The sequence below is a fragment of the Natrix helvetica genome, assembly GCF_964273705.1.
Source record: "Natrix helvetica genome assembly, chromosome: 2".
Taxonomy (NCBI): domain Eukaryota; kingdom Metazoa; phylum Chordata; class Lepidosauria; order Squamata; family Natricidae; genus Natrix; species Natrix helvetica.
Window position 1 is genome coordinate 137,506,665 of NC_138552.1, and position 14,634 is coordinate 137,521,298.

The following is a 14,634-nucleotide window of genomic DNA, read 5'->3' on the forward strand; positions in this document are numbered from 1 at the left end:
TCTAATACATTTCTACGTAACGCATAAGGAATAACAACTCGATCCCCCCACAATAAACAACCTTGCAACACTGAAAGCTCATCACGTTTCCCCCAAAATAGCTTGAATTCCGGGCCCACGTTTCCTTTCGGCCACCCCCTCCAAACCCAGGTTTGAACTTGCTTTATTGTAGTGTCCCTAGCAGAGAATCTGGCAACGTCGCAGGAAGAAACCGGTCCTGAGTCCAAACAGTCAATTAACAACACTGGTACCTCGGGAGTGGGGTCTGGCAAAAGATCCGGAAGTGGGCAACGGCTGAGTGCGTCTGCATGTCCTAGAGTGGAGCCCGGTCGATGGATTAACTTGTATGAGTACGCGGCCAGGAAAACAGTCCACCTGGTCATGCATGGAGAAAGGGAGACTGGTGTGGGGCGGTTTCCCGCCAAAAGTCCCAACAGCGGCTTATGATCTGTAATTAGTTCAAAATCGCGGCCGTAGAGGTATTCGTGGAAACGTTTTACTCCAGCTACAGCGGCTAACGCTTCCCTGTCCATCTGGCTGTAATTCCTCTCGGCCGATGAAAGAGTCCTAGAGTAGAAAGCGATGGGTGCTTCGTTCCCGTTTGGCATCCTGTGGCTAAGGACTGCGCCCACTCCGAATGGGGATGCGTCGCAGGTCAATACCAGCGGTAGCGTCTGGCTGTATTGTACTAGCAGCGAGTCGGTGGTGAGCAGGCGCTTTACTGCGGCAAAAGCTGCTGCTTCGGATCGTCCCCATCTCCATGTTGCATTCCTCTGGAGTAGTCGATGTAATGGCTCAGCAACGGTCGCCTTCTGTCTCAGAAAAACACTGTAGAAGTTAAGTAGTCCGAGGAAGGCCTGCAACTCGGTCTGATTTCGTGGTGTGGGGGCGTCCTGGATCGCCTTAATTTTCTTTGAAGCGGGGTGTATTCCCTGACCATCGATTCTATATCCCAGGAATTCTATGCTAGGCACGTTAATTTGGCATTTCTCTTTTTTGAGGCGGAGACCCTTCTCTCTGATTCTGGCCAAAACAGTTCTGACTCTTTTTAATAGTTGCTCCTTGTTTGCAGCGGATACCAAGATGTCGTCGAAATAGGGGACGACCCCTGGTATCCCTTGCAAAAGCCGTTCCATGACGCTCTGGAACAGACCTGGAGCAATACTCACACCGAATTGTAGCCGGTTGCATTTGAATGCTCCTCTGTGCGTCACTATAGTTTGGGCCTCCGCCGTGGCGCTATCCACGGGCAACTGCTGGTAAGCTTGTGCCATGTCTAATTTAGCAAATATCTTTCCTGGCCCCAACAAGTGCAATAAGTGTTGTACCACTGGTACAGGATATGCGCTTTGTTGTAGCGCGACATTAATTGTGCATTTATAGTCCACGCAGATGCGGACGGACCCGTCTGGTTTAACCGGGGTCACAATGGGAGTTTCCCAGCGCTCGTGATCCACCGGCTCAAGGATTCCTTGTTCTACTAACTTGTCTATCTCTTTATCTATTTTTGGGTGGAGTGCAAAAGGCACTCGTCTCGGTTTAAGTCGGATTGGCGCCACTTTGGGGTCTAAATTGAATGAAATTGGTTTACCCACATACTTACCAAGACCGGGGCTGAACACATCCTCGAACTCCTTAAAAATCTGTTCAGCGCTGCTGTTCTCCACGGCGTTGATTCCGGTGACTTCTAATCCCAAAGCTTCAAACCAATCTAGTCCTAGAAGGTTCTGTAACGGAGCGCTGGCGATGGTCACAGGCAGCTGGGCTACGATGTCCTTGAAACGAATTCGGAACGTGCCTTGGCCCACGATGGGGACTCGGTTCCCCCGGTAGTCTCGTAGCAGGATGTCTGGTGCGCGTAGTTGGCTCTTTTTGAGGCTAGGGATAGCCTTTTTCATGGAGGCCCATGAAATGATCGTCAGGGACGATCCTGTGTCAACTTCTAGCTCGCAAGGAGAGCCCTCCAAGAGGACTGTGACTTTCAGCTTTTTAGGTCGCTTGGTGCGGACCTGACTTATTGTGGTGAGATACGTTCGCAACTCCTCTCTCTGGGTCAACTCTATCTCAGCATCTGTATCCTGAAAATACTCTCGTTGAGCGTCTTGGTAGAACGCTCTCTCAGCTCTTTGTGTATAATCTCTCTGGGAATACGCCCTTTCAGCTCTTTGGGAATTGTCTCTCTGGGTAAACACTTGTGGATTTCTCTCTGGGCGCCCTTTTTGATTTCGCCAGGCCCCTGGGTTGGGCTTCTGTTGGCGGTACATAGGAGGCTGCCGTGAGGCAGGGACTTCGCTCCGGCACACTCGTGCGATGTGCCCAAGTTTGTTGCAGTGTGAACAAACAACGTTCCTGAACCGACAGGTAGACCGGGGGTGATTCCCTCCGCAGCTTGCGCAGGGAGGCAAACGGAATCCGGGTCTCCCCCCAGGCCTCATGTGACTGCTCCGCATCAGGTGACTGTCCTCGAACTCGGGATCCTCGTAATCGGGGTTGGTGTCCTCGTAGTGGACTCTGGTGTGTCTGGGTGCTGACTGGCTTACGTTGAATCCGCGTTGTATGGTTTCCGATGATTTTTCCGCTGACTCGGATGCCCTTGCTTCGTTTAGCGCTATTTGTAGGGTTAAATTTGGGTTTGCCAACAGCCTTTTTTGTAGCGCAATGTCCCTTAACCCACAAACAAGTCTTGCCAGGATATGCTCGTCCAGATCCCTGAACTCGCAGTGAGTTGCTGCTTTTTGTAGGGCTGCAACATATTGGTTGATTGATTCTCCCGCCTTCTGGTTCCGCGTGTTGAATTCCTGGCGGCAAACGTGGCGGGAAGGTTTTGGTGCGTAATGAGTCTGTAGAGTCTGTTGCAACGCCGTCCATGATACCGCTTGTATCGGAGTAGGCTCGGAGAGGTCTCTGGCCGTGTTGAAAACATCTCGCCCACAGTAGCTGAGGAAGATATTCTTCTTTCGGGCATCGGTTATCCCCGTGTATTCGTTCGCTTCGAGAAAACACTTGAAACGAATCATGTAAGCCTCCCATTCGTCGTTCATCGGGTCGAACGTAGCGGGGGGAGTGTGCATCGCCATCTTCTCTTCGCTTGAAATCGCCGCGCTGCGGTGTCCTGAGATGGCTGCCGGAATTGCTGCCGAATTCCTGGGCTGGATCGAATCCTGGGATTCTGAAGTAGCTCTCTTCGTCCTATCTGTCTCTCGATCCCACCTTCGTCGCCAATGTTGGATTCTGCAGACACGTAGTGACTTATCAGCTCTTTATTAGTAGTAGTAGTGATCCAGCTTGCTCTGTGGCCGGAGGGTTCCCCTTTTATAGGGATCGGGTACGCCTCTCGACCAATCCGAACGATACCTGTTTCCCGCCGTAGCGGCGGACCAGAGAGGAGACCTGCTGTGATATATGCTAATATCTAACACTATCCACTTCACTTCAATGAAAATACCAATTCCCCTTATTTTGAGCACATCTCAGTGTAGGGTGTAGGGCCAATGACTTGGGGGCAAGCCCCTCCTCTGAAAGAGAATATTAAGCACGCTGTGAAAAAAAATGAGCAGAGTATTTATTTATGATTAAATATGAGAACAGGATTGGAAAAGATTGGAAGTATTAACCCCATAGCCAAGATTTTTCTTAGGGATCACTTTCATTCTTTCCTTTTTGTTGTATTATCCACAGCTTTGTAACTCAAGACGAGAAGTTGTGGAGAAGATACTTGCTTCCCCCTATCCTTAGTAGTTGCTGCTTCAACATCTCCTATGCACTAGACAGGGTGGGATTCAATTTTTTTTACTACCAGTTTTGTGGGCGTCACTTGGTGGGAGTGGCAAGGGAAGGATACTGTAAAATCTCAATTTCCTCACGATTAGCTGGGACTTGGAAGGCAGAGAATAGATGGGGGCGGAGCCAGTCAGAGGTGGTATTTACTGAGTCTCTGAACTACTCAAAATTTCCGCTACGGGTTCTCCAGAACTGGTCAGAACCTGCTGAATACCACCTCTGGCACTAGATTAGAATAAGGGGAAAGGATAATGATGAATATGATTTATATAATCATACTATCCATAATATTTATTATTTACAGGCTCCTTCTATCATGTATGGCAACATTCAAATTAGGGTTCTAAATGTGAGCTGTGGTTGAATATACTATTTTGGGTATTTTAAGAGTTGCTTCACACATTTTCATATATTGTACAGAGAAAGGATCCCTTTATAGAAATGTAGGGCTTGTTTCCTAATGCACCAAAAATATCCGAAGTAACTGAGTTTTTTACATTATTTTTGAGCAAGAAAATTCTATTGGGATTCAGTGATTTCCAAGGGGGAATCTTTCCTTAGTAGGGTGAGAGTTTACCAGGAAATTTGAGGACTATTGGACAGGCAAGCAGACAGGCAGATAAATAAATAATCCTGGAAGGGGACTGTGGTAGAACCACGTCTCTATTGTTCCCCAAAAGCCTAGATGTCCATTGAATTGAGGGAGGTTTTTTTAACCTTGTAGCAGAGGTGGGATCCTACCGGTTCGGACCAGTTCGGCTGAGTAGGTAGTCATTGGGCCTGCCATGCTCCCGAACTGGTTCTCTCTGCACCACCGTAGGCACCACCATCTTGTTTCTGCATGCGCAGAAGCATTTGTTTAGTGCTGCACATGTACGTGTAGTGCACGTCGAGCTTGCACGCATAGCGTGAATCAAGCTCGCATGCATGCATAGCGACAGCAAACTTGCACACACATGTAGCGCGCATCAAGTACATGCACTTGTGCGGCGCGTCTCTGAATGAACAGGCAGTAGCAGCAGTCGGAACCCACCGCTGCCTTGCAGTGAAATAAACTATGAATGAATGCCATCAAGACTAATCCAAAAGTATTAGGTGATCAAAGCAAGATAATTTGTCCTTTCACCTACTTGTAAATATACCTGCAGACAGTTTTTTTTATAGGACAGGCATTTGAATTAAAAGAAAACAAGAAAAAGAAACATTCAAGTTCCACAAGTTAGGCTCACCTTTTCATGGATCCTCTGAATGGTACTGAGTGACAATTTCTCTTTGCAGGTAGAGTTGGTTTGTATCCCAAATGAAGAGAACAGAATTTTCATTCATAATATAGGCCATGTTGTCTTTGTATTCCTTCGCATGCCCCCATGCTCCTCAGAACAGATCCCTCCGGGTCAGGCATGAAATTCGCTTACCTTCGCTCACGTGCAGCACTTCTGCACATGCGCACAGCATCCGTGATGACATCAGGACAGGTGGGTGGAGCCTCCCGCCACCGCCACTATCGGTTCGCCCAAACCGGGGCGAACTGGCAGAATACCATCTCTGCTCCAGGTATAGTTTGAGAGGTTGCAAAAGAGTGGGATTGGAGAAGCAAATTAATAGATCCTTGTGGAAACTTCCAACAAGATCCAGCGTACCTTAGGAAACTATTTATTTTGCCAGGGATTCTCAAATTGCTGCATCCAAATTTTTAGATATGGACTTTAAAAAGACTAAGAAACAATAAGAGCAAAAAAGAGTACATGCAGGAGACAAGGGAAGGAAATTTGACTAAATCTTGTTTACATTAACACTACCCTCTATTCCTCTCCATATCTTTCTATCCTTGCAAATCATCCTTGCTTCCACCATATCCATATACTTCTGTTTTTTAGACTTCTCATCGCTGTCTTTCTAAAGACCTCTTAATTCCATCCAGCCACAACTATTTGTACATATGGTACATTACATATGTGGTGATATATTATTTGTTTACAATAAACTCTTTTTAAACATTTTCACAATCATAAAATGTAGGGGCTGTTTATCTGGACCCGCATCTGAAATTGTGGTTGCTTATGCTGTGTAGATAAAAAGAATTATAGATTTGTTTGTTTCTCAGTGATTGAATTTGCTTTCAAGTCTGTTGGCACTACTCTTGAATTAGCTAATGGAAGGAGTGCATTGCAGTTGGTTTCTTCTTCAAGAGACAAATCTCATCAAATCTCAATTTGATTCAGAAGAGATTGATTTGGGGGAAGAATATATGTGCATAATGTTTCCCTTGCCTGCTATTTTTTTTCTTCTGAAATTCCTTCCTCTTGAGGCTTTTACTCCTTTGAGTTCCAGCCTATGTTTATTTTGCAAATGTGGATCCAGGTATCCTGGGGATTAAGTTCAGCTAGGATTGGAAGTTGTGCTGCAGTGGTTAAGTACTCTTTCCTTTCCACCCCTTCTCTCATGCAAATAACCCCTCCCATTCTGCAAAGAAGTCAGATCTATAGATTTTCAGTAATATTTGTTGCTGTAGTGTAATATGTAATTCTCACCCTTGTAGCGGTATTTATCTATTTCACTGTTTCTTTCAATCAAGCAAATGTATATATCCATGTCACAAATGTGTCTCTCTTGGTAATTCATGGAAAATATGATGCTGCTTAAAAAATATTACAGGTAGTCCTTGGCTTACAACAGTTCATTTTGCGATTGTTCAAAGTTACCAACAGCACTGAAAAAAGTGACTTATGGCCATTTTTTGCACTTATGACTGTAACAGCATCCCCATGGTCATGTGTTCAAAATTCAGATTCTTGGCAATTGACTCATATTTATGATGGTTGCAGCATCCTGGGGTCATGTGATCACCTTTTGCAACCTCCTGACAAGCAAAGTCAGTGGGGAAAGCCAAATTCACTTGACAACTGTGCCACTAATTTAACAACTGCAGAGATTCACTTAACAACTGTGGCAAGAAAGGTCGTAAAATGGGGCAAAACTCACTCAACAAATATCTCACTTAGCAACAGAAATTTTGGGCTCAATTGTGGTCATAGGTTGAGGACTACCAGTATTCTACCATACAGACTTTTTAAAAAAGTTGAAAAAAAAACTGTAGGAGGGCACTAGTATGTACAAGCTTACTCCTTTGTTTATGCAAATTTATGCAAATTTCAGAAATTTGGCTGCAAATTTTGCTGGCACTCCAACAGGACAAAAATATTCATGATTAGTATATAAACAGCAGCAATAAATGGAATTTGGGCTGCCTTCTTTACTATACCCCCTTGCCTAATTGGTTAATGTATCTATCTCAGAACTGGATTCACAGCCTCTAAAATGGGCTAATTCCATTTGCCTCATTTCAAATTCACATTATGATCTTTGCATTGCAGGAGGGTAACCTTTTTTCAAGGCAAGAAGTCCCATTGGGGTTTTGAGTAGGATGCCAGTGGCCCTGTTCTAAAATGTAGTGAGTTTATAAAAAAAACAAAAGAATTGCATTTTTCATCATGAACTGGTGTTAAGTTTAAAATGGGTATTTCATTCTGTCCCCCTGTGTCTCATTAAAATTGACAATACAGTGACAACTTCTGGAGATCTCTGAGAATGAGGTATAGTTCTTTCAGTGACGTGCGGTGAGGTTTATGACTGGTGAGGCACTGACACAGTGCTGGGTTTCAAATATTTTTAGACTTGTGGACTTCAACTCCCAGAATTCCACAGCCAGGCATGCTCAGTTCCGATTTAAAGCGACAGCATTTGTTTTTCTCCTTTGCTCCTTCTTTCTTTTTCTTTTTCTTCTCCTTCCCCTCCTTCCTCCCTCTCTCCCTTCCTCCCCCTCTCTCAAACACACACACACACACACACACACACACACACACAGAAGTTGGATTGGACTATCTCTCCTACCCCTTCCCTCTCTCACTCACTCTCAAACAAACCCCCCCCCACACAAAAGTTGGATTGGATATCTTTTCCAGTGGCTTGAAAGCAGCTCCTCTGCCATCCCCCCCCATTCCCCTGCTGCCTTTCCCAAACACCTCCACCATTGCAAATGCAGCCTGCTGTCTGGGTGGGAAATGCCTGGAACACAATAAAGCCCACCCACCACCTCCTGCTGGCAGGCTGGGGTGAGAGGAGAGGCAGAGAAGCCGGAGGGGAGCCGAGACGAGCCTTCCAAAAGAAAGAGGCTGGGGGGGAAGTGTGTGTACTACAGCATGGCTCTTTGCCTGGCTTCCTGCCTCCTCCTGTGGTCTCCTCAGTGCTCGCTTGTGCTCTCCCTCCCCAAGTGTAGTTTGATTGCAGGTGGAGCCACGTTGCCTTTTCAAACTTGTAATCAGTGAAGCTGGGCTAGATTTTTATATAGTTTTATCCAGCTGTGTGTGTGTGAGAGAGAAATGAATGGGGGCCTGGGGAGGAAGTCACTACACTTGGGGAGGGAGAGCACCAGTGAGGTTAAGCAGAGTCATCCACGGTGAGGCAGTAACTAGCTCAGCTTTTTCCTTTTACTTTTTTTTTTCATGATGAGAGTGGTGAGGCTGTGCCTCACTTGCCTCACCTGACTGCACGTCACTGAGTTCTTTCCTAGTATGTTGTTCTTGTCCGTTCCAGTATGTTGTTTCTGAATTGTGTGCCTTTCAAACCTGTTTCTTGATGGCAACTGCTTCTTGTTTCGATACGTTTGGAAGTTGTTCCTTGTGCTTTTCCAGAAAGGTTACCTGCTTCACTTTTGCCTTTGCTTAATTCTTGCTAGCATAAAGCTTTGCCTATACTATTCTGTGCCAAGTCAAAAAAGCAGAAAAGTATATTTTTCATTTCTTCCAAAGTTATTTCCATTATTTTATTGGCGCTTTATTGTAATTGTAATTCAAATGTGGTACTTGGAAAAAAAAAAACCAGGGGGTTTCATATTTTAATTAGTCACCATGTCAAAGGAGAGCTACATTAATTATTGGAAATCACGCCATCCAGATGGTTTTAATTTTCACAGCAGGGAACTGACATCTTTTTAAGGTGATACTTTTCAAATTAAAATCAGCCTGGGTATTACTCATACTTGTTTTAGTTTAAGAGTGAGGCGATGTATCTTGTAGTTTTGAAACTGCCCAGCTTTCCTTGGAGTATTTTGGAGTGGAGAGGTACACATGCATTTTTAAAAGAGGCCGAGCCATTTGCTTTAACATGATTGAAATTGACAATTTGGCTGCAAGAGAATGGAGGATGGGAGGTAGACAATCTTTTTGTCATTAGGATTTGTTATTGAATCTACAGGACAGAGTTTGCCAGAAATTGTTTTTATCTGACAGTCAACATTATACACAGCAAAAAAAAAAAAAAAAAGTTGAAGGATTGAATTCCCTGAGCATTTGACCTATAACTGCAGCAACACTGGCAGACAGAAGCAGCAAAGTTAACGTGCAGTTATGCTGGCCCACAGGCAATTTTTCCTCACACTGGGTTAATCCATTGGCTTTCCCTGCCCAGTGTTATCTGTTTTGACTGGCAGCAGCTCTCTTGGATCCCAGAAAGGTATCTTTCTCACAACTCTTTGGCAAAGCTGTTTCCCTGTTCCTTATGGGTCTTTCTTACCATCTCTGCTAACATCTTCCTCGCAGGCATTTTTTTTTAAACCAAGGAACACCTGCTGTCTCTTTTCCAAAGCATCTGTTCATAGCTCTCTGTGAAACTGCTGAGCCTGGTTCCTGGAACTTGGCTCATTGCACTTCTCTGCAGTCAAGGTGGCCTGCTTTGGGCTTAGAACCATGATGTGAATAAGTTGCCCTGTGTTTCGTCTTTGATCAGCTTTAATTTAGGGTTTGAGTTTGGTCTGGTCAGATGAGGTTAACTTATTTATTCTAAATATGCAGCACAAGGCTTCTTAAAATCAACGGACTTAAATTAAGAACATACCTGTCAATTTTTATTACTTTCCCTTATTTATTTCCACCACCACAAATGCTCCTTTGAAACGATAGAAAGATTATTTTAAAACCTCCAGAAAGATTTTCATGCGGTTAGCAGACTCGTTTCCATCCAAAGATGGATCTTCCCATTGCTAAAATTGTGTTATGCATAAACAAGATGGAGTTATAAAAAAGAGAGAAGTTAGGATATGTAAAAAGTGTGTGTGGGGGAACTCTTAAGGAAAAGTAGAGGAAACTCTTTACCCAACCTAAAGGGGCTTGACACTTGCTCAGTGGCTTCAAATGTTGCCTTGTTTTTGGTGGGAAGAGGTACAAAGAAGAGAAATGTATGGAATAAATGGAAAGAAGGCAAGTTTGGGTGGCTGGACCATCTCACAATACATTATTTTGCTGTAGGTGTCACGTGCCACACTCTGTTTGGGCATGATCTCTACTATTGTGAGCTGCGATTGGCATCATATTCTTTTTATTTTTGAGGCCACAATGATGACCTGCCCCCTGTTGTTTTAATGCATGAATTTCAGTGCAGGATAAAACACAGACTCATTTGTTTCGAAAGAAATAATAAAATGGGTAAGGACACTCAAGGAATGTATGTTCCATCTTTGATGTATTAGGACCATGATGGCAAACCTATGGCATGCGTGCGGGAAGTGGCACACAGAGCCATCTCTCTGGGCACACCAGTCGTCACCCGTTGCTCTTCTGGGTTCCGGCATGCACATGCGTGCCATCCAGATGGTCTTCATGCATGCCAGAAACCGGAAGTCCAGCTTCCTGGTGCCCACAAGCACGCCGGGGAACTGCTTTTCCTGTTTCCAGAGCTCCCACCCGTGCACACCAGGGAGCTGTTCCTCCAGTTTCTGGCACTCCCTCGTGCGCGCGTTCCCGTTTCAGCACTTGGTGCCAAAAAGGTTCGCCAACACTGTATTAGGATAATGTGTGGCAAGGGGAAAAAATTAATATGGAGAATTTTAAGAGAACATTCAGCCAAGCAGACATCTTTTGTTCTAGTGCAGTAAGAAAATCATCTCAAAAACTTTCTTGGACAATATCTTTTGAGGAATCTCAGCTTGGCTTTAGTTGGTACCCTTCTAGATGGTGAGAAGGGGGAGAGTTATTGGAAGCCCTCACTTCCTTTCAAAAGATTTGCTGCACCATTATTTGAGATGCCAGTTCTTGCCAGCAGTTATTGTCCCATCTCACAACGCTATGGTGGCAGGACCATCTTTCTTACTGATCTAATGCTTTATTTGCTCCCACACAAAGTAGCAGCAGGAATGTAGTTGTAGTAACTCACCTCCCTGCACCCTTCCCCCCCTTTTCCCTGATTTACCTGGATTGGATTGAATTGGGGAGGGGATTGTGATTGTGATATAAAGTACAATCTGGAATCAGTAACATCCAGATGTCCCCTGAAATTTGAAAGAAAGTGAGTTTTTTGTTTTTGTTTTGTGTGAAACTAATGCTATTCTCCTTTTTATGGTGTTCTTTTGAACAGAGTTGTCAGCCTGTCTTTTTGTCCAAAAAAACTCAAAAAACCCCACACCCCAATTATGTATCCCTGTGTGGGTTTTCCTTATGATATACTGTGTAATGGATCATTTATGAAAGCCAGTGTGCTCGTTTTGAACTGCATGCCTCCAGTCATATAGCAATGATACTCTGTCTCTGAATTGGAGACCATATAAGAAGTCATCTTCTTCATTCACTCTATGACCAGTCTGGTAAATGCTTGTAATTTCTCCCCCTTTTTTCTTTTTTCCTTCTTCTTCCTCTTCCTTTACAAGCCCAGCTTCTAGTGGAAACAGACACATTTGGCAGTCAAGTCCGGATCAAAGGGAGAGAGACAGACTTTTACCTTTGCATGAACAGGAAAGGCAAGCTAGTAGGGAAGGTAAGTGTTTTCTATTAATTCATTTGTAATATGAGTGTTACCTTTAGCAGTGACTGTGAACTCCCATAATGATGTGTTCTGAACTTTGCCTGTCAGCCCCAAATGAAAAGCAGGATTTGAGGAATGTGGAATTCTTCAAGCATTCATGCTTTTACTTAAAAACAGAAAAAAAGAAGAAAAAAATCCTCTCATAAAATTAAGTACTGTGGTTTACCACTGGGGTTTTATTACTGATTTCTTTGCGTACATGCAGGTTTCCATTTTACAGATGCATAAATTGTTAAAAGATGTGCTTCTCTTGTTCTTTCTCCAAAACAATTGGGAGTTCGCATTACGTGATAGAAATCTCTCTTACCTTGGTGGTTTAAACAGGCAGAAACAGAAACAGAAAACTGCAGAAACATGTTAAGATGTTAGACAATGGGGCATCACTCTTAAAATAAGAACAGTTTAAAATGAAATGGTAGTACAGTCTTTAGATCTTATTGGAGATGGGTTTGTGCTTCTTAGATTACCAGAATATTTCATTACCTTTGATCTTCATATACAAACAGTAGAAGCATGTGATGAAGTATGTAACATTTGCCTATGCCTCATAGTTGCTAGTTTTAGATTAAAATGAATCCATTACTTTTGAGGGTTGGGGGGGGGGAGTTCCCACCCTTGTTCGCTCTGTTGGTTTGTTTGGGTCACATTTTGGCACATTTGGAGTATGACAAGGCAGGCAACAGACAAATCCAGACTCTAGATATTTTAAAAAAGGATTGTCCCTGCCTCCCTTCCAAAATTAATTCTTACACTGGCATCAGATTTTTTTTCTGGGGGGTGAGTGAATTTAGATTAGAGAAAATAGAGTTATATGTCTGGAAGCCACATTTTCAGATAAAAAACCAGGCGCAGAAAGATAAATTATTAGGTTTTAAGCAAACTTCTTTTGTGTCCTGACTTACAACAGTTCATTTAGTGACTGCTCAATGTTACAGCGGCTCTAGAAAAAGTGATATGACCATTTTTTCACACTCACAACCATTGCAGCATCCCCATGGTTGCATGATCAAAATTCAGGAGCTTGGCAACTGGTTCATATTTATGACAGGTATAGTGTCCTAGGGTCATGTAATCACCTTTTATGACCTTCTGACAAGCAAAATCAATGGGGAAGCCAGATTCACTTAACAACCAAGTTATTAACTGAACAATTGCAGTGAATACCTTAATAGCTGTGGCAAGAAATGTCATAAAATTGGGCAAAACTCACTTAACAAATATCTCACAACATAAATTTTGGGCTCAATTGTGGTCATAAATTGAGCATTTATTTATTTTACTAAAAACTGGCAAGGAACACTTTTACTCACAACAGCAAATTCTTTAATCTGATAAAAGAGGTATTACTAGATCAGGAGACCAGCATTAGCAACAGTTATAGTACAGTATAGTGATTACTATAGGATTAGAGATCCAGCTTCAGATTGACACTTAGCCAAGTGGAAATCTTCCAATATTTACTGGGTCACAACCTGATCTACTTTGCGAGGATCCTGTAGGGATAGAGAGGAAAAGAAATAAATCTGTATACCGCCCAATTTTCTTGAACAAATGGAAAAATATAAATTAATAAAAATGATAGCAATTATTTGAAAAATCATTTCTATCCTGTTATCCAAACTATTATTAGATTATGATTAATAAACATTCATACTTTGATTTACAAAACACCACATGCATTATAATTCTTCCAACAGTCCTTAAAATGGATCTGTATTGCTACTTATTCTAGTATTTCAGATGGAACTGGGGAAGAATGCCACTAAGAGGGACTTGACTAATAACATGCAACAAGAGTACATGAGAGGTGAAATTTGGATCAGGAACTTCTAGAGTTGCAGTTTTAGACATCACTGGGCTGCATCAGAGCTCCTCTGTCCCAACTGGTGCTATTACCTTACCATCTCTTATTCTTTTATTTTCATATGTAAAACCAGAAAAGAAATATCCATCCTAGGCAAACAGCTGGGCTGCAATAATTGCCTAAAGTCATTGGGAGTCAGGCAGCAAATATATTGAACATATTATGGTTGGCACAGTCAGCCAGATGTTTAGACTGGATTTGGCATTGGTATCCACCTACTGAGTTCTTAAGGATCAAGGATAGGCAGATGTTGTTCTTTGATGGTATTAAAGGTATTATCACGGGATGCAAGCTGTTCCAAGTGAAACTGCCTTTTGCAAAGCACTGGTGCTGATTTTGTCAATGTTGATGGTGTTCAAGTGGTGTTCCAGATGTTTTGGGATTGCATCTAAGGTGCCTGTTAATATTGATATTACCTCTGCTTTCTTTTGCCAGAGTTATTTTAGTTTATTTGCAGATCTTTGTATTTTGTAATTTTTCTCCAATTTTTTCTCTTCTATTTTTCTGTCTCCGGGTCTACTATATATAGTAATCTTCTCCTTCTCTCTCTCTCTCTCTCTCTCTCTCTCTCTCTCTCTCCCTCCCTCCCTCCCTCTCTCTCTCTCTCTCTCTCTCTCTCTCTCTCTCCCCTCACACACACACACATACACACACACACACACACACACGTATATATGCATATGTATGTATGCTCATATACACAGTCATGTGAAAAACTAAGTACAGTATATCCTCTTTGAGTTCTATGGTTATTTGTATCAGGACATAGTAAAAATCATCTGGTCCTTAGCAGTTCTTAAAAATAGGTGAATACCCCATATGAACAACACATGACATATTACATCATGTCACCATTTTACAAAAAGAAAGCCAAAATGGAGAAGCCATGTGTGAAAGACTAACAGCAACAATTACTTCTTCTGCAACAAGGGTGTCAAACTCACAGCATCACATTGTCATCATGTGACATATCACTTTTCCCCTTAGCTAAACCAAGGCTGGCCATGGCCAACGTGTGACGTATCCAGCCCACAAGTTTGACACCACTGTTCTAAGATCATTGCTAATCTTTGGTATTGTGTTAACACACACCTCAATGTTGGAGACCAGCAAACTTCTAAAACTTCAGCTTTTATAGA

At 43.0% G+C, this 14,634-nt stretch overlaps 1 protein-coding gene across 2 annotated transcripts in view; it reads left to right on the forward strand.

The window, feature by feature from the left end:
• The window catches only part of FGF18 (fibroblast growth factor 18), a 152,420-nt gene that overhangs the window by 112,115 nt on the left and 25,671 nt on the right, over nt 1-14,634 (forward strand). For both annotated transcript variants that reach the window (XM_081944688.1, XM_081944689.1), the window contains one exon: nt 11,477-11,583. In XM_081944688.1, the coding sequence (XP_081800814.1) occupies nt 11,477-11,583 (107 nt within the window). The remainder of the gene's footprint in view (nt 1-11,476; nt 11,584-14,634) is intronic.